Source organism: Oncorhynchus keta, chromosome 4 (genome assembly GCF_023373465.1).
Source record: "Oncorhynchus keta strain PuntledgeMale-10-30-2019 chromosome 4, Oket_V2, whole genome shotgun sequence".
Lineage (NCBI taxonomy): Eukaryota > Metazoa > Chordata > Actinopteri > Salmoniformes > Salmonidae > Oncorhynchus > Oncorhynchus keta.
In genome coordinates this window covers 54,706,142-54,731,583 of record NC_068424.1, presented here as the reverse complement: position 1 = coordinate 54,731,583, position 25,442 = coordinate 54,706,142, and the positions used below count along the sequence as shown (strand labels likewise).

Genomic DNA, 25,442 nt, shown 5'->3' with positions numbered 1-25,442 from the left:
CGACGAGGCCACTTGTCAAGTGCTGTATGGTCGGTGTCAATCTTTGTTTTTTCCCACTTTCCTGGCCATGCCTTTGATTAGCAGAAGCAATGGCGGCACCAGTAAACAAACCTGCGGGTTGCCAGAGACAGAGCAGGAAGTCATTGCTGTTCATTTTCTCGGCTTCCTGTTTCACTTTGCCTTTTGTTTCGCGGCTCTTTTCACTGCCAGCAGTCAGAGATGACACTGCATCGTCAGCGGAATTCACAAATAGAGGGCAGGCGTGTTTCACAGCATGCAACCAACTCAGCATGGCCTGAACAATGTAGACAGCCTACAATAGAATTAGGACTGTCAGTTGTATTAACTTGAATGAACTGGCTTGTTGGATTCAGGTTACACTGTGTGCAATACCAAACAACAGCTTCACCAAAAATACTTCTTCTGGTTTGATCTGGCTGTGGGGTATTGGGAAAATAAACTACAAAGCAAATGTAGCCTATGTGTACTTTAAATGTCATAAATTTGTAAGCAGTTTTCTCAGGGTTGCTTATAAACAGTACAATGGCAAAAATGAGCATATCAGCTCAGTCTTCCATTTGGCTGTGTCCCAAGCCAATCCATCAACAGAGGAAAGGCCCTGCTAAAGGAGATGAAAGGAGGTTTTCCCAGTCAAGAGCATTACACTGGTGTGAAAAGAACAATACACTGCTTTCGGAAAATTGAACATCATTTACACAAAATTAGTCTATGCTGTTTGAACTTGGCACAGAATTACCTGGGCATAAAGGGAAATGTGTACAACTGCATTAGACAGAATAACCTTATCCCTACAGTTCTGGAAAAAAATTGAAACAATCACTCCCCCATTTCAACTTCTACACTCTCAAAACATACAGGAAGCAGGGACCGTCTTTGTTTTCTAAGTCAAATCTCAACGCAGTTGAGCAGACAGGTAGACTCTCATCAAATGTTGATCAAACATCTGTCGGATTCGCTACCTTAGTTTCCACGGCTTAAATGTTCCCCTCCTCCTCATTAAAGAGTGTACCACAACCTGACACTTTCCTTAAGCTTTGGTGCTGTTTTCAGAGGTGTTAACACAACATGGGATCATTGAGAAGGGGAGAGCGTGGATCCTCTAGGAAAGGTAAAGATTAATTAAAGCGCGAAGCGACGGTGCCGGGAGTGCTAGCGTGGCTGATGACAGGTTAGCGCTCAGACTGGAGGGTTCACTTAAAGAGCTGAGATCACAGCTCCCTTCACTCCTTCTCAGTTACACAGAACAGCTTTTATTAGCCCAACGGCTCACACACACACACACACACACACACACACACACACACACACACACACACACACACACACACACACACACACACACACACACACACACACACACACACACACACACACACACACACACACTCTCACACACACTCACACACACACTCACACTCACACACTCACACACACACACTCACATACTCGACACACACGACAGACAGACAGACGTTACAGTCGAACCATACATATTCCCACACACGCCACGGAGGATGCAAACCTCCACTATATTCTATATTCAATATTCAACGTACGTAGTTCGTTTAATATGAAGGAAAGGGGGATTTCTCTATATAGCATTAGGAACCACATGATAACAGGCAAACACAAATGCATAAATGATCAACTCTAAAGCAAGAATATGTTTTCGAACCATTCTCTGCTATCCCCCTGAAAACAGTGGGAACGGGTAACGGACGAGACCGTGCCATCTCTTGCACCTCCATCAGAAAGAGAGAGGTGACAGAGTGGAAGTTGCCAGTTTGGCCACAGGGTGCCACTGTGCCCGACGGCCACCCACTCACAGCTAGCCATGGGAAAGTGCAACCTGGCATGCAATTGGTGTGGTGGGTCCACTGTCCAATGAAACCTGGCCCATAGTGAGTTGTACCCCTGGCCAAGGGGGTGACTCCAAGGATGTATCTCCCCTGGATGAATGTTAGCTGGACAGATGGGGATCTGGAGAGACGTTTCCAGCCCCAAGCCAGTCATTGATGTCCAGCCAAAGCTAAACTAAACCCACTTTCTCCATGTCTGGTTCATATGAAAGTGGATCCAATGTTTGACTGAATCTTTACTATGCCAATTGAATGTGACTGTTGTTTTAGCTACGAATGACAATGTCTGTTTGTACTGAAGTGATTGTTTGAGATCTCTGTTCAATGTCAATTTAGCGGTGACGGGGTATTGGATTGTAGTATGGCTAAGAGCCAGTGAAGTAAACACACAAGCAAGTACCCATACACACAAACCCCCACACACACGAACACACACGAAAACACACGCAAACAGACACACACACACACATAGATGTCCATAAACACTTTATACTGATCAACTCCCTCCAGACAAGCAACTTGGTGTGACCCCATAAGTTATAGAGGTTCTTTCAATGGCATGTACTCTAGGGAGCTTAATGGTTGTTATTGCCCTTTGTAAGATTAGCAGACTCACACATTCATTTAATTTGTTATTGCAGTTAATAAAATGTTTCAATAAAAACACTGATTTGGGTGCCTAATTTAAAGCCTGTCTGTTTCCTAGTAATACTGTACACCAGAACACAGCACAGTGCTCTTAGTACTGTTCTATGTTTGTCAAACTTTCACCGTGAAGGTTTGGTTTTGGGTCGCCTCTCCAACACCAAATGGGTCGCATTTCCAACACCATGGTATAATTTAGACATAATTGACCGCTGTTCTCAACTTGGCTTTATCTGGAGCTGAAATGTAGCATTTTTGTAGCTCTGGTTATCCTCAGAGTCCTCAGTGGGCTGATCATTCTGAGTGTCTGAGGTCAGGGGTCAGAAATGTGTTTACGTTTGTGCGGAGAAGCATAGGACAGTGCCTGATGTCAGCTGGAGCCGACGGTGTTTCCCAAGAGAAACTTTAGCCACTTCCTCCTCATGCTCCCTCACTCTACAGAGAAAAACATTCCGGATTTCGACTCTCTAAATAGACAACACATGTCCCTCCAAAGGGCCGGAAGCCAAACTACGTATCATAAAGACAGTGGTACAGTACATCCATGTTGAACAATGTATAATCCGTGACAGTATCCGAGTTGTTTGGTTAAATTCTGTTTCCGCTCGTGAATTTACCATCAACCACAACTCTTGGATAATATTTGTTTCTCACTTCCTGACTTGAGTTTCCATTTGTTTCCTGGATAGGAATTGGAACGGATGGATTCAACCAAACTCTAACATCAGGGTTTTCCATATCAGTGTATCTTTCTCCGTCGTGTGTGAAAGCCGCCTGTGTCTGGAACAGGAGCTCGGGTCACGGTCTCTCTGTGAGAGGTGGGTGGAAAAACAACAGAGGTAAATCCAGGTTCATGTCTAATCTGCATGTTGGACTAATGTCAATGAGAGGCCTCTGCTAAAACATCTGGACTCGCTATGTTTCCTCAGGTTGAAAAGGAGCACAAGCACTCTTCTGGGGGAAAAAAACTAGTTTCAGCTGTATAAAACTGATCGTAATTATAATAGGAGCACATAAGTGGCTAAACTACTCTAGGTTTTTATATTCAATGCTAATTGTTGTTATCTACTACTAACAAATACAGACGTTGGACCAGATACATTTTGTTCTGTGGGAATGAAGAAGCTCCCAGTACAGGTGAGAGGAGAACCCTTTGTCATGTTTTGTAATGTTCTAAAGTTTACTAGATGCAACGCAACATAGATTACAATTAGATCATGATAGGACAAGGCTTGTCCACACTTCATCAGGCTTCACTTCAAATGTAGCCGTCAGCACAGTTTCCTCCACATTAAGTGGACATTCCTGAGCGGGGAGTTTTCTGGTGTCTTATTGACGTGCCAGTGTGTGTGTGTGTGCGTGTTTGAGGCAGGAGTGACAGGTACGGAGAAGCTAACGGTGAGAGTGCATTAATTAATGACTGACGGCTAACAGCCAAAGCATTAATATGACTGAAGTATTCGCTTGGGGCCTGTCAGGCCAACACGAATCGATGGATCAATGCCTACACACACACACACACACACACACACTCTCCAACATACACATCAACACACACATATAAAGTACACGCACGCACACACTCGGGTACACACACAACCATGCTCTATCGAAACTAGGTGTCCACTGCCCCTGGCTCTCTATTAACGGACGTCTCTCCTCCTGACGATAAAGGTTCTAGGTGGAACACAGCATTGATTTGTACTGAATATTTTTTCCCCTCCCTATTTTCCCAGCATATATCCGGGGCTAGATTAGCTCATTAAGGGGACTGGGTTTGGATCTTTGGATCTTCAATTCGGGCGCTGGTGTGTTTTGACAGGTGGGATTAGGAGGGGGTCCGCGTCGAGCTAGCTAAGCTCACCGTAAAACCCTGCGCCGATGCGAGGAGTAGCGCCATGCATGCAGGGAGATAGAGACCCTCATCCCCTATGGTACCCTGCCTACTGCTTTCTATACTGTGCCTCCACTACTTCATGCAGGAATATGGGAAAGAGCTCATTCATGCCATAGCAGAGAGTGGGAAGTATTTCAATTATTTTGGTGTATGTACTTGAAATATCTATTCATTCTGTGTATTTTGTCATTGGCATTAGGTGACGGGGTTGTCTTGTACTTTACATTTACATTTTGCCCTCCCAATGAGCACAGTGGTAGAAGGACATTTGGCAAAGCTAAGATAGTTATATGGCTCGGCAATGAATGCAGCGAACCAGGCTCATGGGTGTCCATTCAGTGTTTGCCAATAGGCGGTAAATGAACACCTGGCTACAGAGTCTTGGTTCTTGTTGTTAGTTAACAACAAACAGACCAAGGTTTATGATGGGCTGCAGTAAACTGTGGCGAGCGAAACCGAATGGCCAGAAAAATAATACCAACAAACAAATGGTTTTGACAAAAGACTGCTGTCAGTGAGGATGTGTATACATGCGCGAGTGTGTTGGTGTGAACGGAGGACGCATTTTTGGTGAGTATGTGTCCAGGTGCAGGTGTGTGTATGTGTGCTTCCATGTGTTACCGCACACACACACACACACACACACACACACACACACACACACACACACACACACACACACACACACACACACACACACACACACACACACACACACACACACACACACACACACACACACTTGTGTGTTCCCGGGTGTGTTGTAATCCCTCATAGAGCCAACTCAGCAGGTGAAGAGCCTCACTAGAGAGGGGTGATGAGCTGTAGGATAAACATTATCTAAAACTCTCCAGCCTCCCAAAGTATCATCCAGCGTGCTTAAGTTAAGGTGCAGGATCGGGGTGATTTGCATAAGTAATTAGCTAATGTGCTGTTCAATTTCTCTCCCATCTGGCTCCATGAGCCAGACCTCATTTCTCAAATTGACAGCCTGGTCTCTATCGCTAGCCACACTGCAACAAGGCGCCCACCAAATTAATTTGTCAACCTTCTCCAGTAATGGGACATTCACCTTGAAAACTCAATTTACCTGAGTCTGTCTGAGGGAAAAAGCGAGAGAATTTTCTCAAAAAACACTTTGGGAAGAAACAACAAAAGCATGACTGAAGTGTTAGTATATGAGTGTGTGTCGAGAGGAGAAAATTGGGAGAGGGAGAGGGGTGTTGAAGTTGGTTTAGCATCACTTGCTGTTTGTACCACATAAAGAACTGCAAGACAGAGACCCATTAGAAAGTCAGTAGAACTGTTACAGTGTAGATGCATAATCCAATAACCCAAACAATAACCTTTTCATGAAGCTTGGTTTTAGACAGAACACTGGATTGGAAATAAAAGTGACACATTTGGCTTAAATGACTGCCAAATTCCTTGACTCTCTCTCTCTCTCTCACACACACACACACACACACACACACACACACACACACACACACACACACACACACACACACACACACACACACACACACACACACACACACACACACACACACACACACACACACACACACACACACACACCACACACACACACACACACACACACACACACACACACACACACACACACACACACACACGCTGTGATTGTTTGCACCTGAAAATCTGAATTGAGATATGATGTGTAACGGGATCTTAAGGAGATACAACATACACCAGAGGCCGAGGCAGGAGATGCTTCACACATAACATAGCACTACAGTACTTATGACTCCATTTTGAAATGGCAACATTGATAATTCCTAAGGGCATGGATGGGTAAGGACTCTTTATAATGTTCACTAACGGGCTCTTTCTCTCTCTAGCTCTTTTTTCTTGTTGTGGTTTCACCCTCTCTCCTGGATATTCCCATGAGCAGAGGGTAGGTGGGGGCTAGCATGGGCGAGAGTGATGCCAGGGCGCTCTACTCAGGGACCAACACAGGGAAATGGGCCAAAAAGCCAATCTAATGAAACCCCCAAAATTAATTTTCAGTCTCATCTTTAGCTGGAGGCGGTGTGGAGAGCCGGGGGAGACCTTGCCTGTTTGTGGAGAAAAGAATGGAGGGATGGAGAGGGAGAGGAGGGAGGGAGAGGAGGGAGAGGAGGAGATGTAGGAGAGGGGTAACATCACACCATATTGGAATAAAAAAAGACTACAAATGTACCACTCTCTCTCTCTCTCTCTCTCTTTCTCCCTCTTTCTCTCTCTCTCCCTCTCTCTATTTCCTTCTCTCTCTCCCCCCTCTCTCTTTCTCTCTAGTTCCCTCTCTCCCTCTCTCTTCTCTCTCTCTATTTCCTTCTCCCCCCTCTCTCTCTTTCTCTCTATTTCCCTCTCTCCCTCTCTCCCTCATTCAGACTGTATACTTATTCCATTCCTTTGTGCTCCGCTCCTGTTCCTTTGTCCTGTTCCTTTCTCACCAGCTGCCACCCCAGTAAGGGAGAACCGTGGCTATGGCACCAAACCTCTGGGCATAACATACTCACACACACAGGTATGAGCAGTGAGAGCCCTGATATACAGTTGAGTAGAGCTAACTAATGTAGCTACACTAGCATAGCCCTGGCCTGGTGTTTAAATCAGTCCAGCACATCCACATATTTTCTCTGTGCTATTCAGCAGCGCCACTCCCGCGCCACATGGGTCGACCTTGGCGTTTTCCACTGGCGCGTCTGGTGCCATCTGCAGTAAAGCATCCCGGCCCCAAGTTTTTGGGTCCGTTACGCCTCCACCGGGGGCCCGGCCAGATGGCACTACCCACTAAGAGGGTTTTACTGCGGCTAAAGACGACCGGGCAGAGCTTGCCCGCCTCCCTCCTCCCTGCTGGCTGTGCCAATTGTGCTCCCCTCTACCCCCTCCTCGCCACCCCACCCAATATTTCAGTCATGATTATCCAGCACCAGACAATCCTTTAAAAGCCAAAAGGGCATAACTGCAGCACAGCAAGAACCTTCAGCTGCTGGGGTACGAGCAGACTTTCTTACTAAGCTGCTGAGGAAAGTCAAACTTGTGTATGGGCTCAGAAACCACGTTAAAACTCTACTCTAGAACTTTATATTTTTCTAGTGTGGACACGTACACATGCGGGTGGACCGACAAACAGACAGTACCTAGAAACAGACAGACAGACAGACAGACAGACAGACAGACAGACAGACAGACAGACAGACAGACAGACAGACAGACAGACAGTACCTAGAGACAGACAGACAGTACCTAGAAACAGGACAGAGAGTACCTAGAGACAGACAGACATACAGTACCTAGAGACAGACAGACATACAGTACCTAGAGACAGACAGACAGTACCTAGAGACAGACAGACAGACAGACAGACAGACAGACAGACAGACAGACAGACAGACAGACAGACAGACAGACAGACAGACAGACAGACAGACAGACAGACAGACAGACAGACAGACAGACAGACAGACAGACAGACAGAGACAGACAGACAGTACCTAGAGACAGACAGGCATACAGTACCTAGAGACAGACAGACAGACAGACAGACAGTACCTAGAGACAGACAGACAGACAGACAGACAGACAGACAGACAGACAGACAGACAGACAGACAGTACCAAGAGATAGACAGACAGTACCTAGAGACAGACAGACAGACAGAGAGACAGACATACATACAGTACCTAGAGACAGACAGACAGTACCTAGAAACAGGACAGAGAGTACCTAGAGACAGACAGACATACAGTACCTAGAGACAGACAGACAGTACCTAGAGACAGACAGACAGACAGACAGACAGACAGACAGACAGACAGACAGACAGACAGACAGACAGACAGACAGTACGACAGACAGACAGACAGACAGACAGACAGACAGACAGACAGACAGACAGACAGACAGAGAGACAGACAGGCATACAGTACCTAGAGACAGACAGACATACAGTACCTAGAGACAGACAGACAGTACCTAGAGACAGACAGACAGACAGACAGACAGACAGACAGACAGACAGACAGACAGACAGACAGACAGACAGACAGACAGTACCTACAGACAGACAGACAGACAGACAGACAGACAGACAGACAGACAGACAGACAGACAGTACAGACAGACAGACAGACAGACAGACAGACAGACAGACAGACAGACAGACAGACAGACAGACAGACAGACAGTACCAAGAGACAGACAGACAGTACCTAGAGACAGACAGACAGACAGACAGACAGACAGACAGACAGACAGACAGACAGACAGACAGACAGACAGACAGACAGACAGGTCCAGTTGTTTACGGTATTCCACAATCTTACTCTGGGTGAGCCGAGTTATCCCCAGCGCTGTGGCTAGCTGTGCCATTAAGATGGGTCAAGGGATGTATGGATCACTTCTCTCAGGTGAGAGAATAATAAGAAAATGGTGCTTGTGGTCTGAAAAATCAATACATTCATCTCACAGCCTGGGAGAGGAGAGCTGACCTGTCTATTGGTTCTGAGAGGAGCTGCATGTGCTGGGTGATGGGGTTGGGTAGCACCATTTATTTTTTTGACAAATAGGAATTCTCTAAGTTAAAACTAAGCTTGGCCACATATTGGAAGCTAATATCATTCATTTGCATCCTGGTTGCTCAATGAAAATCTTGATCACTGTGAAAGAAACAATGTTTTAAGACGACATGCTATAATGCCTTTGTAACACTTTATAAGAGTGCGTAAGAACAATAACAATTATACATTAGTTATTGTTCACCCTCATTGGGGTAACCCAGCTCCTTCTCAGTGCACCAGTGGTACCAGGCCCTGATTAGGGGGACTAATAGAGGGGCTGCTGAGCAGCTCTGTGTATTGACTGCAGTGAACACACTCCACTCCCAAATCCTCCCTGCCCAGAGCCCCTGCCCTAACCCGCCCACTCTGCCCTCCACACACCAGCCTGTGTGTGTGTGTGTGTGTGTGTGTGTGTGTGTGTGTGTGTGTGTGTGTGTGTGTGTGTGTGTGTGTGTGTGTGTGTGTGTGTGTGTGTGTGTGTGTGTGTGTGTGTGTGTGTGTGTGTGTGTGCCGTTATCTTCAATTACTAATTTGTATTTATTTATTCAATTTATTCTCATAAACGTTAGCATCATTTTTCTCATAATCATAATTATTGTTACTAATGTATAGCAGTAGTAATAGTAGTTGTGAGCGTTGTATAAATCTGCTATTGTTCACATAATCACTTTTGCTATTTTTACAATGATAATCCTTTTGATTATTTGATCATATTTTCCATACAGTAATATGAATGCTAAAGTACGTCAGAGTGTCTTTATTCTCATAGTATAATAGACAAGGACCCTCCGGTCTAAGTTGAGTGAAAATGTACTTGATGTGATAGTGACGTGTGGTTGTCTCACCTAGCTATCTTCAGATGAATGGCCCAACTGTAAGCCTCTCCGGATAGAGCGTCTACTAAATTACTTAACACGTCAATGTAAATGTAAGTAATATGTCTGCCATGCTCACTAACCGAAAGGCTACACTCTACTATTTGCCTCTCAGATCCCAATAATCAATGTCTTACAAGACGACATGTTTGCACTAAGGGGCACAAAGCCGTGTTGGAGCCCAGATCGCTGAAGCAGACGGACGAGACGCGGTGCAGACAAATACTCCGCTTAACCCAATCCTGGGCACATGTAGCACAGCTCTCCCTAGATTTGTCGAGGCTTCGTCCTATGTCTGCTATTATCCACTTCATTTCATTCTAGTGATCAAATTCCTATCCACTTAGGCCTCTCATCTCTAACTCAAAGGGAATAAATAAAAGCAAACTTTATTGCTCAGCACCCTGAAACAAGTAAAGGGGGGAAGGGGAGAAGAAGGAAAGAAATCTCCAAATCATTCGGATCAAGTCAATAACACTGGAATATTTATGAAGGCTGGAAGCCAGCCTGCCCTAAAACCCAAACTCCAGCAATCCTGAATTATAAATTGGTATTGATTTGTGTTGTGTTGTGTGTGTGTGTGTGTGTGTGTGTGTGTGTGTGTGTGTGTGTGTGTGTGTGTGTGTGTGTGTGTGTGTGTGTGTGTGTGTGTGTGTGTGTGTGTGTGTGTGTGTGTGTGTGTGTGTGTGTGTGTGTGTGTGTGAAACCCTTTGTGGAGAAGGATAAGAGTGTAAACAGGGTGGCGTAAGGTCTACTGTATGTACATGTATCTTTGTTTTATATATTTTAGGGTTTTACAAAGGTTTTCTAAGGGTTTTATATGTTTTATAAGCATATGACTATATGTCTATGACTGAGTGTATGTAAACACACATTTTACTATAGCTTGGAGCCTCCATTTTGTTTGTAATGTCTGTGTTTTCTGTGTTAACATGTGTGCACATGCATGCTTGTGCGCGCTCCCAAGTGGGTGTATGCGTGCATGTGGGCACGTGACTATGTGTGTGTGTGTGTGTGTGTGTGTGTGTGTGTGTGTGTGTGTGTGTGTGTGTGTGTGTGTGTGTGTGTGTGTGTGTGTGTGTGTGTGTGTGTGTGTGTGTGTGTGTGTGGAGAGGGTGGTGAAAGCAATAGGGTCTCATCCTGCCTGGCATCAGAGGAGCATGAAATATAGATGATCCTGCATCCCCGGAGAGATATGTAGAAAGTGCATAACAAAGTCCTGATTCACACACACAAAGAGACAAACCTTAGAAACTAGGGGACTTAAACTGTCTTTAACCCCACTGCTAAAAGACTCAACTTGATAGACAACCTACACTACAATATAGTGGGAATATTCTAAAGAATTCCATCTGAGCAATAAAGATAAAATATCATGGTTTGGTTTCTGATTCATCAACTGCATCACTGACTGTTTTGTCCCCAGTTAAACTGTCTCTGGGAGATGTTGCAACTACATCTCTTGGTGAAATGTTTCTATGTAATATTGCTATTGGATTGGTTTTGGGATGTTATTGGTTCACAGGTTAAGCCCTATGAGAGGTAAGTACTAGGTTTATAAACATGATACCATGTTCTATTTCCTAGTTTGTAAGTTGATCATCAATTCTAATTATATGGGTGGCATCTGTGTGTTGATCCTGTGAGCCGGTGTTACTGATGAGCTCTGGGGGCGAGGACTGTTTACGGTGATGCGATGGATCCCTTCGACTTCCCCCAGTGTGCTCTCTCTCTCTCTCTCTCTCTCTATCTCTCTCTCTCTCTCTCTCTCTCTCTCTCTCTCTCTCTCTCTCCCGTGGCCGGACCCTCTCCTGCGACCCTCAACATATCAAATCTCTGAATCTTTATATAGAAATCAATACCCTCTTAATCTGCTCCTCTTCCACCCTCCCTCTCTCCATCCATCCCTCTCTCCCTCTGTCCTCCTCCCCCATCCTGTCTCATTCTCACTCCCTCACACCCCCCCCGTCCCTCCTCATCCACACATCCACCCTTTCTGTCCTCCATCCACTGTTTGGCTCCCTCCTTCCCTTCCTCTCTGGCACTGTTGTGGCTGGTTCGGGCATGCCGAGTCCAGATTGCACCCTCACACTACGAAAAATCCAAAGGATGAAAAATGAAACCTGCTTGCCAATGAAATGAAATACCCTACATTGCAGACCGACCTTCATAATCTGAGGGGTTGTTCACCATGATAGACATCCATAAAGATTAATGTATGCTCCAGCTATGAAGGTTAAGTGTCTTATTCACGGGTGGAACCCCCAGCAGACAGGGATGTGAACCAACAACAGACAACTCTTATTTTCAAGTCAGACACTGTTTTTAGGGCTATACTGTATATCAGGGGTGTTACATACAACCTGTGGGCTGTTAACTGTTATGAATGCTTATAGCAAGGCTTATAATGCACTATGGGCTGATAATAGGCATTATAAGTGCATTCATACAAGCTAGCAGCTCTTATCCTGCATCAAATGACCTCCTCACCTCATCACATCTGTTTGGCAGGACTGGGCTCATGGATGGACCGACTTAATTAGCCACACCTCACTCCTCCTCCTGATTAACCACCGAGTGTGTGTGTGTATGTGTGTGTGTGTGTGTGTGTGTGCGTGCGTGTGTGTCTGTGTCGGTGGGGGTTGGACAGAACGGAGGGTTAACTGTGCATTCTTAATTGGGTAAACACTCGACTGATTGGCGAGAGAGAGGGAGAGAGAGAGAGATGGAAGGAAAGAGAGAGCCCATTGTGGATGAGGGAGTTGGCCGCTATCAGAGGTGAATCATCATAGTAGTAGGCTGCTGCCCCATGGTTTCACAATCAGCTGAGTTAAAGAAAGTGGAGAGCTATCTTCCATGGCACACAGATCGCTAGGCAGAACAGAGCCAATGGCCCAGATTGGATTGAGGTAAAGGACTGGGAAGGGGGGATGCGGGGAGCAGGTGGGTGTTTGGGGTGCGAAGGCATTCAGGCTAAGCCTGGGCTGTTGAGTCGATGACAGGGTGGGTGTGGGGGGCTCAGTGAGGGGTCCCTGGTGATGTTTACAGATTACATCCCACCCCGTGTTGGCTCTTTGAAAGCCACGGGAGGCAGCAATATGTCAACAAACGGGGATCGATAGCTTTTCTCTCACCAACGGCTAGCGAGGGGATAACGGCAGCATTAGTGACAGGCAGGCTCTGGAGGGAAAGCAGGCAAGTTTAGCGGCTGTCAGGCCTTCGGGGGGGCCTGGCAGTACCAGGGATTTTCCCAGTTCCCATGCCCCCACATGGAGCGCTACTCTGAGTGGCAAGATATCTTTCCCCTCTGGTGAATTGGTTTATGGGCAACCCCGGGCCTGTGCACACTCCCCCCCCACCCATCACATCAGCCATGCCCCACCCTGGACACCCGCTGGAGGCCCTGGCTCCATGGAATCACCCAGACGGATATTACCACAAGCTGTGAACGCTAGGACAGGTAGCGAAACAACCCTTCTGTTCCCCACCGCCTGCCAACAGGGTGACTTGCCAGCTTCGGAGCCCCCGTGTAACAGAGGGAGAGTGAAGTGTGTTATACTCACAGAGCCTTCAGGTTTTAAGGGACTGGAATGCACTCCTCTGAATGGAAAATGGAGGATGATTGTTTAATGGCAACATCTGTATTTGAATAAATCGCTGGAGGATATTCCACCTCCTTGAGGAAAATGCAAAGATTCATTAACAAGTTGGAGAGTCATACGGGGTGGATATGAATATTACATCTCCTCAGAGAAGCAAAGCAAAATGTGGTCACGCCAAATAGAGGTAGGAACAATAACATGTTTTTGTGGGAGCATAGTTCACCAGAGGCAACTAGTGGTATCATGTTATCCCACGGCAAAGTGCAATCGTGGCTATAGTTGTGTGGTATTTTATATTAGGGGAGCTGCAGTGTGTGTGTGTGTGTGTGTGTGTGTGTGTGTGTGTGTGTGTGTGTGTGTGTGTGTGTGTGTGTGTGTGTGTGTGTGTGTGTGTGTGTGTGTGTGTGTGTGTGTGTGTGTGTGTGTGTGTGTGTGTGTGTGTGTGTGTGTGTGTGTGTGTGTGTGTGTGCCTGTGTGTCTGTGCCTGTGTGTCTGTGCCTGTGTGTCTGTGTGCGTATGCGTGTGTGCGCGTGTGTTTGTGTGTGTGTGCGTAGGTTGGAATAGATACCCTGCTGAAAGGCGAGAGGGGTGAACCACAAACACTGGCACTGTTATTTCCCTCTTACCCTGTGGAGCAGTCGTCAAGGTCGTCTGGGCTAACCCAGACACAAACACATAAATACATGAGCACACACCGAGTAGTAGACGAGCTACAGTACTAGGAGTAGGGTAGAGTGGCTATCTACTGTATATAGTGATGAATTAAGAGGAAGAGAAAACAAATGACTTCATGTTGAGTTTTTGCATCACTTAGCAGAGCCAGAGGGGTGGCAGTCATTGATATGATTACAGTACAATAAACACACTGCAGGTACCTCTCACACGAACACACACACACACACACACACCTCACAGTGTCAAATGACCTCATTTCTCCTGTCCCCAGTGCTAGTTCTGCCACCATCAGTTCTCAGATCAAACAAGTCCTCTCTCTCTCTCTCTCTCTCTCTCTCGCTCTCAGACCATTTTGCTGTTGGTTCCTGAAAGTCGTGAAGAAGCAGTGGATGGCCGCCCCCCCTTGTGTGAGGGACGGGATACACTGAATAATTGAACCAGAAGACCAGGCCACCTGCAGGAGCTTTCAACAGTCCCCCATCCATATTTTACACCTACACCACTGTCTCTGACCCCCCACTCCCTGAACATACACACACACACACACACACAGACACACACACGCACACACGCACACACACACACACACACACACACACGCACGCACGCACGTACGCACGCAAGCATGCGTGCAAGCACACACACACTGTGTCTCATCCCTCCACCCATCGCCCCTGAAATACCCTAACGGCAACACCAGACCAGGTGACCCTCATAATGCCTATGTGATAAAAAGCCGTTAAAACAATGTCTACAAGTGAGCAACTGTCTTCAATAACATGCATAAAGCCCAATGCAAAATCATGTAATAGCACTTGCACCCATAACCTGTCTCCTAAAAACATAACCCCGGACAAACGACCCATAAAACCTGGCAACCCCTTCCTCTCTCTCGGCCCTGACTCATCCCACTTCCAGAACCTCGTTTTTTTCCCCCTTTCAATTTCTACCCAGGCTGTGCGGAGTAATGTCCTGCTTTTATTGTAAATCTATACTCTTAATCTGGCGGGCTCCCATGTGCTCGCTGGTCGATCAATAGGCTGTGATTGCTGGGAAGGATCCGGAGAGGCTGATAACCCCATCACCCCTAGCAGAGTTAACCCTCACTTGGAGCGGTCAGTCAGTCCAGCCCTGAAAACGTGCGTGCACGCAGGCACACACATAAATATTGGTGATTGCTAATGACGTTGTCTGTGTCCACACGTTAACAGAAGTCTGCACCTGATAGATGACATTCCTTTACATCTCTAGTCTATTGATGAGCATATGAAATATGAGGGGGTTTTAATATATATGTCAGGATTTACTTCCAAGAGAGCTTGCATAATACCCCTACAACCGGTACAACGAATGATGGGCAGCTTCGCGAGTCACTCATAAAGAGCAACCGACACCAAGAGGGACGGCCCTAAACAAATGTCCATTGACAGACTGTAGGGGATGGCTAGTGGTTCGTACTGTAGAACAGATCATGGAGAGCTGTGAGGGGTGGGGGAATGAAGGAACGTTGAATGGTGAGGGCGCCTCTTTCCATCTCCCATGTCCCTCGCCACTTAACCCCGAGAGAATGACATCAAAAGCAGCAAATGGTCCTAGTGGAAGTGGGAGGGTGTGAGGTGAGGGGGAGAGAGGAGGGGAGGGAGGGAGGGAGGGAGGGAGGGAGGGAGGGAGGGAGGGAGGGAGGGAGGGAGGGAGGGAGGGAGGGAGGGAGGGAGGGAGGGGAGGGAGGGAGGGAGGGGGAGGGAATGGTGGGGGGCATGTCTCCCATGTCCAGCAGGCAGGCCCATTACGGTAAGATGGTGAAGGGAGAGGGGGAAGATAGGGGGAGACAGAGGTAGATTAGGGCCAGTGAGGTCTATACTGGGTAATTAGCCACTGGTCCCCCAGTAAGCTCTGACAGTCTCTGAGAATTTATGGTCCCACTCGGGGAACTGGCCGGCCATCTAAATGCAATATTAGCTTGTAATAACACCTGTTTAAAGGCCCGCAACCCAATATTTCACCCCGGCCCTTTGGCGCTTTCTGCTTGCTTCAGCAGGATTCTCCCCATTAAATGATAGCACTAGATACAAACTGTTTCCTGGTTTTAGATGGAGGGTCGACCTCAGAGTCCAACCAACTAAATGTACCCCCTACCCATCCCTTATTCTGTTTACAGGGGCAAGTGTGTATGTCCAATGTGATATGTCACAGAGAAGGCATGTAAGACATGTTTAAGGCAGGAGTAATGCAGAGTCAATGATGGCAAGAGAAAAGAGGACACTGTCACCAAACCCTCATGAGATTGTTTTCTGAATGAAGTTGCTTCAATATCATCATTATATAGACACTATACAGGGAGTGTGTGTGCACTTGCATGCATTTGATTATGTGTGTGTGTGTTAGTGTGTGTGTGTGTGTGTGTGTGTGTGTGTGTGTGTGTGTGTGTGTGTGTGTGCGTGCGTGCGTGCGTGCGTGCGTGCGTGCGTGTGTGTGTGTGTGAGAGATAGAGCGTCTGCATGTGTGCATGTCTCTAAGCGGGGAGGGGGGCATGAATTGACAGCAATAACTGCTTTACAGTGGCGACTGATGGGGGTGATTTGCATCGCTGGTCACCAATAGCAACCCTCCACCCACCCTGCCACCCTGGCTAACTGATTTATCTGTTGGTTTAAGGAGCTTGAGATGGCGTTCCCATAAATCCTATACTTCTTAATAGGGCACTAAAATGCAGTGATACAGGCCGTCGACCACTAAATCAAGAGCCGGGCTTGTCGCTGGTAAACACTTCGGAATTGTTTGGGAGGGGTATAACGAGCGTGGCGATGTTGGGGTGACCACTGACACACACACTCTAGTTGATGATGTGGCACAGGGACATTCCTGCAGAACTCTCCCCTAGGATTGGCCTGTTGGGATTTCAGAGTGAATGGATATGTATTTGTGTGATGCATGTGTTTGTGTGTGGTATGTAGTCGTGCGTGTTAGTGTGTGTGTGTTGAAAGTAGCGTCCTTGTGAAGATATATGCTAGAGATATGACTAGAGGAAATAATATGCGATCTGACCCTGATTCCTGAAAACACAGCGTGACACGATCTCTGTGGCTTTGGACTGCAACACCTATCAAAGGCACCCCATGGCAACAAGAGGTGAGAAGACGTGTGTGTGTGTGTGTGTGTGTGTGTGTGTGTGTGTGTGTGTGTGTGTGTGTGTGTGTGTGTGTGTGTGTGTGTGTGTGTGTGTGTGTGTGTGTGTGTGTGTGTGTGTGTGTGTGTGTGTGTGTGTGTGTGTGTGTGTGTGTGTGTGTGTGTGTGTGTGTGTGTGTGTGTGTGTGTGTGTGTGTGTGTGTGTGTGTGTGTGTGTGTGGGTTTTGACTGTATGTGTGGGTCACTGGTTTCCGGGCTCCTAGCTCTCCTGTCCCTGGCCATTCTCCAAGCTCAGTCTAACGAGCCAACATGGATTTGGTAATGAGCTCTGTGCCCTCGGAGGCCAATACTGTCCTTTTGGAGGAGGTCACTATAATCCAGCCAGCCTGACAGGCCCAATGATACAGACACAACCATGAAGACCTGGTCCTGCTCACCTGCTTGGGCCCACTGTCAAAGTTGTTCTACCAGTGAAAGACAGACAGAGGGAACAAAGGTGTCCTTACCTGTCAATGATGACCGGGTCAGAGGGCGTCTCATTGCGGTTTCCACAGCTCTTCTTGTCACAACAACGACTAGGGGAAAAAGGAAGATACAAATGATTATCACACTCACGTTTACTAAAAAAAAGTACTGTCATTTGTTGCTATCATTTGTTGGACTGTCTCTGGTAACAGTGAGCATACTGCCAGCATGCTATGGAGTCAGGGAGGAATCATGTACAATCTGCTGAGTGTCAGGCACGTTGCCCTGCCCTTCTTCTCCTCCTCACCCCTCTGTCCCCAGAACCCCCGTCCCCCCACCTTGACCCACGATCCAGCTGGGCAGGGATCCAGCCAAGGTCACTCTCATTGACTTGTTGACAGTTTGGACAGCGCCCAGTGATGGCCCAGCCGGCCCGGTGCTGAGCCACCTCCCTCTCTCTCCATCCCCTCCACTCGTCCATCCTGCCCCCCGTGCCATCACCATGGCCACCCTGGTCTTTCCCAGGTCTGTGCCACTGCCTCTCTGCCCCTACCCACTGCTTATGTGGTGGTATGCCATTTCAGAAGGGGGTCTGAATTCAGCCAAATGTGCTCTTCTGTGGTGGTTGGTCGCCATGCAATGGTGGACAATGAGGCCTCGTGACCACCAGATGCATCAAACTCTTTGCATTCTGGTGGAAGTCATTCATTTTCAATGGAGCAGTCCGCAACGCTACATTGGGGGGTGCCACACTAGGCCGCGTGCTTCAATATGTTCAACTTGTGCATTGCTTTACCGTGCGATGATTATATTGTATGAACTGAAAGAGGGGCTTTCCGTTCACACAATGCTTTGTTGGTAGTGGAACTACGTTCTAGTGGTTAGCAGTCCATTTAGTGATAATTACATTGGATTCAGAACATATATTTAGATTCAACATATGCATTTTGTACATTTATGTTCAAAATCCGTTGTTTCATGTAGTGACTAAATTGAAATGGGAGTCCTGATTCTGCGGGTTGTTACAATAACTTAGGTCCCATTTTGAATATAAATGTGTTATTCTAAAGGTAATTGAAACAAACCCTCTTATTCTTAAAAATGAATCATATTGCATGACCTGCTGAGGACCAATTATGCTTACACACTCACCCCATGCTGTCATGAATCAAATTGCCATTTGACAAACAAGCTTCAAATCGAGCCACCGAATGCCAAATGAACCCAGTTTATAAATCATTTATCACTTCGTTTGATCTGTAAGTAGAAGAAAAACAAACTGAGCACTGTTTTCTTGCCTGGTCTTTGTGTGTGTGACTGTTGCCATAGAGCGTGCCACAATAATTTATTCCCACAGCTACTTGGAACCATTAGCAAAGTTCCAGGAGACCAATTAGCATTGGAAACCCAATGGTGCTGCTGTGGTGACAACCTCCTCAAACTGAGAAAGAAGTGTTATAAACAAACTGGACCCCAGGAGCACTGCCGGGCCCCTCGGGGGACCCGGGGCCCTTCGCACACGAAAACAAACCTTGGCTGAGCGTCCACAATACCGCCTTAATGACGTTTCCCCCCGGGCCCGAGCAGGCTAACACCCCGGCTAGCTAATGACTGAGAACACAGACCAGTGAGTCAGATGAGCCCCACAAGACAACAACACTGGATATCCAGTCAGTGTTACTATGGTTTCTTCAGCTACAGCCGAGATATAGTACAGGATATCCAGTCAACGTTACTATGGTGTCTTCAGCTACAGCTGAAAAAATAGTACTCAAGCCATGAGCCTGAGCATGGGCAGTGCTGGTCCAGCGAGTTCCACAGCACAGAAACAGAGGCCAAAATCACAGATACTGTAGCCTACTTGAAGATTTGCCGATATAGCTCAAAAAGGACCCACACCGGATCAACAATAAGAAGTGAGCCTGGTGTGTCAGTTTTAGCCCCAGATAGGCACCATGCCTTGGTCAATAGCATCATTACCATTGGCTCTCCAGCCAGCCAGGCCCACTTCAAATGATCCCCACAAGTGGAATCTACTTAAGCACCAAACCAGGTTGTCTCAGCATTGTTCGAAGCTGAACTATCAGAGTTTAGCTTTAAAAAACAAGAGAAGCCTTCAAAGGCTCCCTGAGGAACCTGAAGACGGGCATCAGAGGGAGGGAGAACAGAGCCAGTCTGTTGGATCACAGGCCTGTGATAAGACGCGAACACAGTGAATGGCTGTCAATGGAAGGCTGGTTTTCAAAGGGCAAGTGCTGTAATTACCCAGCCCAAACATGAGGTCTGTGGCCAGACCTAATCATATGCGGTAGCCAGGCAGGCAGGCAGCCGGCTTGGCTGGGAGAGGATGCCCGTGGCAAGCCTTTCTCTCTCACACGGCGTGCCTTCTTCCAGCCTGGCACCGGGGCTAGTGCACAGAGCCCAGTCCATGGTACAGTCCTCCGATGACTGGCCCATGCCAACTGACTACCACACAGCCCCATTTGGTGATTTTGGAAGAGCTGGTCTCAAATTAAAGAATGGGGGAAATGCTGTGTTGGTATCATGAGCCAATGCAAGTCACATTAAGTGACTGGAATGTCACATTAAGTGGAATGTAGTGACAATTAAATCCACTTACTAATCAACTACTAACATATTTAACGGAAAGATTCACCTATTTTGAATGCCTCTGAGTGATGTTCTATCGATTCCCGGGGTCATTTCCTGTTTTCATGTGTATCTGAGCTATTGCCGTAGATGCAAAACTCATCATACCCGCTGTATTTCTGCATGCTTTACACAGGAAAACATGAAATGACCCAGGGAACCCGATAGAACATCGCTCAAAGAAGCACAAAAACTATATAACGTTCCTTTAAGTGAATATGTTTGTGTATGTCAAGCAGTGATATTTGGATGCTTAATAAATAAAGGCCTTTTAAAACACTGTAAATAAAAGGGCTACGCAAAGTTCCGTACAAGTTCTTCCATTTTGATCCTACAATCTATAACTTTGTCATGTCTATCTAATTAACAACTAACAAACTTGTTGAAAATCTTTTCAATTGTAAAACCTCTCAGGTGGTTCAGTGCTTTTAACTCTAAGATGAGAAAACTCCTCTGTCTTCAGAGAGTTCTAGAAAAAGGTACAAGCCTCCAAGCAGAACTAGCATGTGCCACCACCAGGGACCACATGGCCATGCCTGAGCAGGTCCCTACCAGCTGCTACAGTATACTTCCTTTGCAGGTTGAGTGTGTTACTTTATACAGCAGCGAGCCAGGTAGCAACACCAGGCAGGACTAGATAAAGACACCTCAACCACCACGTCCCTGTCACCTGGTAGACAGAAGGGGAGATAGAGATAGATGAAGAAAGAGAGCGTGTCTCTCATCCCCTTCTCATTAGCCAATGGGAAGACGCCTTTCATCAGGGGAATGATGGTTAATAATCGCACTCAATCACTTAATGACCGACGCCGAGTGGAACCGTCATTATGAAAATGAAGCCTCGTATCCGAGGGGGGGATCTCCAAGGAGGAGACAATGGGTCCGTCTCTCAAAGAATTCCTCGCATCTTCGATATCAACCGTTTTCAACGGAATTTAAAAAACAGTGAATGTCATTCACTGTTTGAAATCAGCTTTGAAGCGTGAAACAAGATGCATGAGATAACCGTGAAATAGCCCTCAGATACGACACGATATGGTTTCCCCAGCTAGGTCATAACATTAGTACGATAATGACTAAAAGCCGTCCTTATTCATTCAAAATAACAGAGCGGTGGTTTCCATGGTTGGACGAATCATCATTCTTCTGGCGCTGTGAGAACTTTAATAAACAACCAGCTGAATGTTTCTTTGTTTCTGGACCTGTAAATATTTTTTTATTGATCCAACCAATCGAAAAGTGGCTTCTCACAGTGCTAGGAGAATGCTCTTGCGTCTTACCCCAGAAACGTCCAGATTCAGGTTTTGCATGAATTGCTTTTGTTTACATAGCAAAATAATACATAGGCAACTGGGTTCCAACTGTGATGACTGAGTCAGTGGAAAAGACAAAAGGCAGAGTCGACCTCAACCGCCTCCTCCTCCCTCTTCTTTTTAGTGTACCCAGCTGAGGCTTCTTGTGGGCCAAGGCGTGAAGCTCCTCAACCCCCCAGCGTCCAGGGCGGGACACACATACTCCCCCCACCATTAACATGGGCCCCCATCCGGCAGACACACAGTGGGCAGATAAGTACTCAGCATGGTCTTCAATCCAAATATACTTATTTCATGAGGACAACCTATAGGGCTGTATAGTGAGATGCATATAGCACGAAAATACCTGGAGTCCAGAAATATAGAGGAATTAGGAAGCTCCTTCACGTATGCATTTCACTGATTTTGACCAATGGGACTTTAGACATATGGAAGTCAGCCAGACTAGCGGGCTGAGGTAACCTTGAGCCTTGTGATGATCACTTAAAGTGAAAGTTCACCTCAACATTTATGTTTGCCAGGAAATGGCCTGGAGTCAATAATATGTGTACGTAGATTATGCTATATGAACCAGAAGGATCTGTGGACCCTTGATTTTGGGGTGGCGTATCCCTTTAAATGCTGCATGTTCCCCTATTGGTTAGCAGTGGATTATAGAGTGGCACTCACCTGCACATGATCTCGTGGGTGAGAAGGACGCGGCACATCTCTGGGTTTTTGTCTTGGCCCTCATAGAGGATCGCCTGAGGAGAGGAAGAGAGCAGCAGGTATTAATGTTTGTTAAGCCTTATGAGAATCGTACAAGTCTTTTTTGGGTCACTGTACTCAAACTTGTGCTTGCCCTGTACAATTCCTGATCATAGCCCTGTAAAGGTTCTGACTACATATTATTGGAAAGGCTTTGTGCATGTGTTAGTTATCAGTGCCTGCTAAATAACTACAACAGAAATGGATTACATTTTATTCGAGTACGTCCCACTGTAACTACGAGGTAAAAAAAACAGCTAAAACAGGACTGTAAAAAAAAAGTGTTGCTCAACCCCGCCCTGTGCAACTGGGTCCTGGACTTTCTGACGGGCCGCCCCCAGGTGGTGAGGGGAGGAAACATAATCTCCACCCCGCTGATCCTCAACACTGGGGCCCCACAAGGGTGCGTTCTCAGCCCTCTCCTGTACTCCTTGTTCACCCATGACTGCATGGCCATGCACACCTCCAACTCAATCATCAAGTTTGCAGACGACACTACAGTGGTAGGCTTGATTATCAACAACGACGAGACGGCCTACAGGGAGGAGTTGATGGCCCTCGGAGTGTGGTGTCAGGAAAATAACCTCTCACTCAAAGTCAACAAAACAAAGGAGATGATCGTGGACTTCAGGAAACAGCAGAGGGAGCAGCCCCCTATCCACATCGACGGGACAGTAGTGGAGAAGGTGGAAAGTTTTAAGTTCCTCGGCGTACACATCACGGACAAACTGAAATGGTCCACCCAAACAGACAGCGTTGTGAAGAAGGCGCAGCAGCGCCTCTTCAACCTCAGGAGGCTGAAGAAATTCGGATTGTCACCTAAAACACTCACAAACTTTTACAGCTGCACAATCGAGAGCATCCTGTCGGGATGTATCACCGCCTGGTACGGCAACTGCTCCGTCCACAACCGTAAGGCTCTCCAGAGGGTAGTAAGGTCTGGACAACGCATCACCGGGGGCAAACTACCTGCCCTCCAGGACACCTACACCACCTGATGTCACAGGAAGGCCTAAATGATCATCGAGGACAACAACCACCCGAGCCACTGCCTGTTCACCCCGCTATTTTCCAGAATGCGAGGTCAGTACAGGTGCATCAAAGCTGGGACCAAGAGACTGAAAAACAGCTTCTATCTCAAGGCCATCAGACTGTTAAACAGCCATCACTAACATTAAGTGGCTGCTGCCAACATAATGACTCAAATCTCTAGCCACTTTAATAATAAAAAATTGGATGTAATAAATGTATCACTAGCCACTTTAAACAATGCCACTTTATATAATGTTTACATACCCTACATTACTCATCTCATACAGTGCCTTGCGAAAGTATTCGGCCCCCTTGAACTTTGTGACCTTTTGCCACATTTCAGGCTTCAAACATAAAGATATAAAACTGTATTTTTTTGTGAAGAATCAACAACAAGTGGGACACAATCATGAAGTGGAACGACATTTATTGGATATTTCAAACTTTTTTAACAAATCAAAAACTGAAAAATTGGGTCGTGCAAAATTATTCAACCCCTTTACTTTCAGTGCAGCAAACTCTCTCCAGAAGTTCATTGAGGATCTCTGAATGATCCAATGTTGACCTAAATGACTAATGATGATAAATACAATCCACCTGTGAGTAATCAAGTCTCTGTATAAATGCACCTGCACTGTGATAGTCTCAGAGGTCCGTTAAAAGCGCAGAGAGCATCATGAAGAACAAGGAACACACCAGGCAGGTCCGAGATACTGTTGTGAAGAAGTTTAAAGCCGGATTTGGATACAAGAATATTTCCCAAGCTTTAAACATCCCAAGGTGCACTGTGCAAGCGATAATATTGAAATGGAAGGAGTATCAGACCACTGCAAATCTACCAAGACCTGGCCGTCCCTCTAAACTTTCAGCAAATACAAGGAGAAGACTGATCAGAGATGCAGCCAAGAGGCCCATGATCACTCTGGATGAACTGCAGAGATCTACAGCTGAGGTGGGAGACTCTGTCCATAGGACAACAATCAGTCGTATATTGCACAAATCTGGCCTTTATGGAAGAGTGGCAAGAAGAAAGCCATTTCTTAAAGATATCCATAAAAAGTGTAGTTTAAAGTTTGCCACAAGCCACCTGGGAGACACACCAAACATGTGGAATTAGGTGCTCTGGTCAGATGAAACCAAAATTGAACTTTTTGTCAATAATGCAAAACGTTATGTTTGGCGTAAAAGCAACACAGCTCATCACCCTGAACACACCATCCCCACTGTCAAACATGGTGGTGGCAGCATCATGGTTTGGGCCTGCTTTTCTTCAGCAGGGACAGGGAAGATGGTTAAAATTGACGGGAAGATGGATGGAGCCAAATACAGGACCATTCTGGAAGAAAACCTGGTGGAGTCTGCAAAAGACCTGAGACTGGGACGGAGATTTGTCTTCCAACAAGACAATGATCCAAAACATAAAGCAAAATCTACAATGGAATGGTTCAAAAATAAACATATCCAGGTGTTAAAATGGCCAAGTCAAAGTCCAGACCTGAATCCAATCGAGAATCTGTGGAAAGAACTGAAAACTGCTGTTCACAAATGCTCTCCATCCAACCTCACTGAGCTTGAGCTGTTTTGCAAGGAGGAATGGGAAAAAATGTCAGTCTCTCGATGTGCAAAACTGATAGAGACATACCCCAAGCGACTTACAGCTGTAATCGCAGTAAAAGGTGGCGCCACAAAGTATTAACTTAAGGGGGCTGAATAATTTTGCACGCCCAATTTTTCAGCTTTTGATTTGTTAAAAAAGTTTGAAATATCCAATAAATGTCGTTCCACTTCATGATTGTGTCCCACTTGTTGTTGATTCTTCACAAAAATATACAGTTTTATATCTTTATGTTTGAAGCCTGAAATGTGGCAAAAGGTCGCAAAGTTCAAGGGGGCCGAATACTTTCGCAAGGCACTGTATGTATATACTGTACTCTATACAATCTACTGCATCTTGCCTATGCCATTCGG

General features: G+C 46.4%; 1 protein-coding gene across 9 annotated transcripts in view; it reads right to left on the bottom strand.

The window, feature by feature from the left end:
• Positions 1-25,442, bottom strand: part of LOC118378428 (transcription factor COE3-like) — a 102,781-nt gene that overhangs the window by 58,433 nt on the left and 18,906 nt on the right. For all 9 annotated transcript variants that reach the window (XM_035765409.2, XM_035765418.2, XM_035765434.2 and 6 more), the window contains exons 5-6: positions 22,365-22,438; positions 17,775-17,843 (exon numbers count right to left, since the gene is read on the bottom strand). In XM_035765409.2, coding sequence (XP_035621302.1) covers positions 17,775-17,843; positions 22,365-22,438 — 143 coding nt within the window. The remainder of the gene's footprint in view (positions 1-17,774; positions 17,844-22,364; positions 22,439-25,442) is intronic.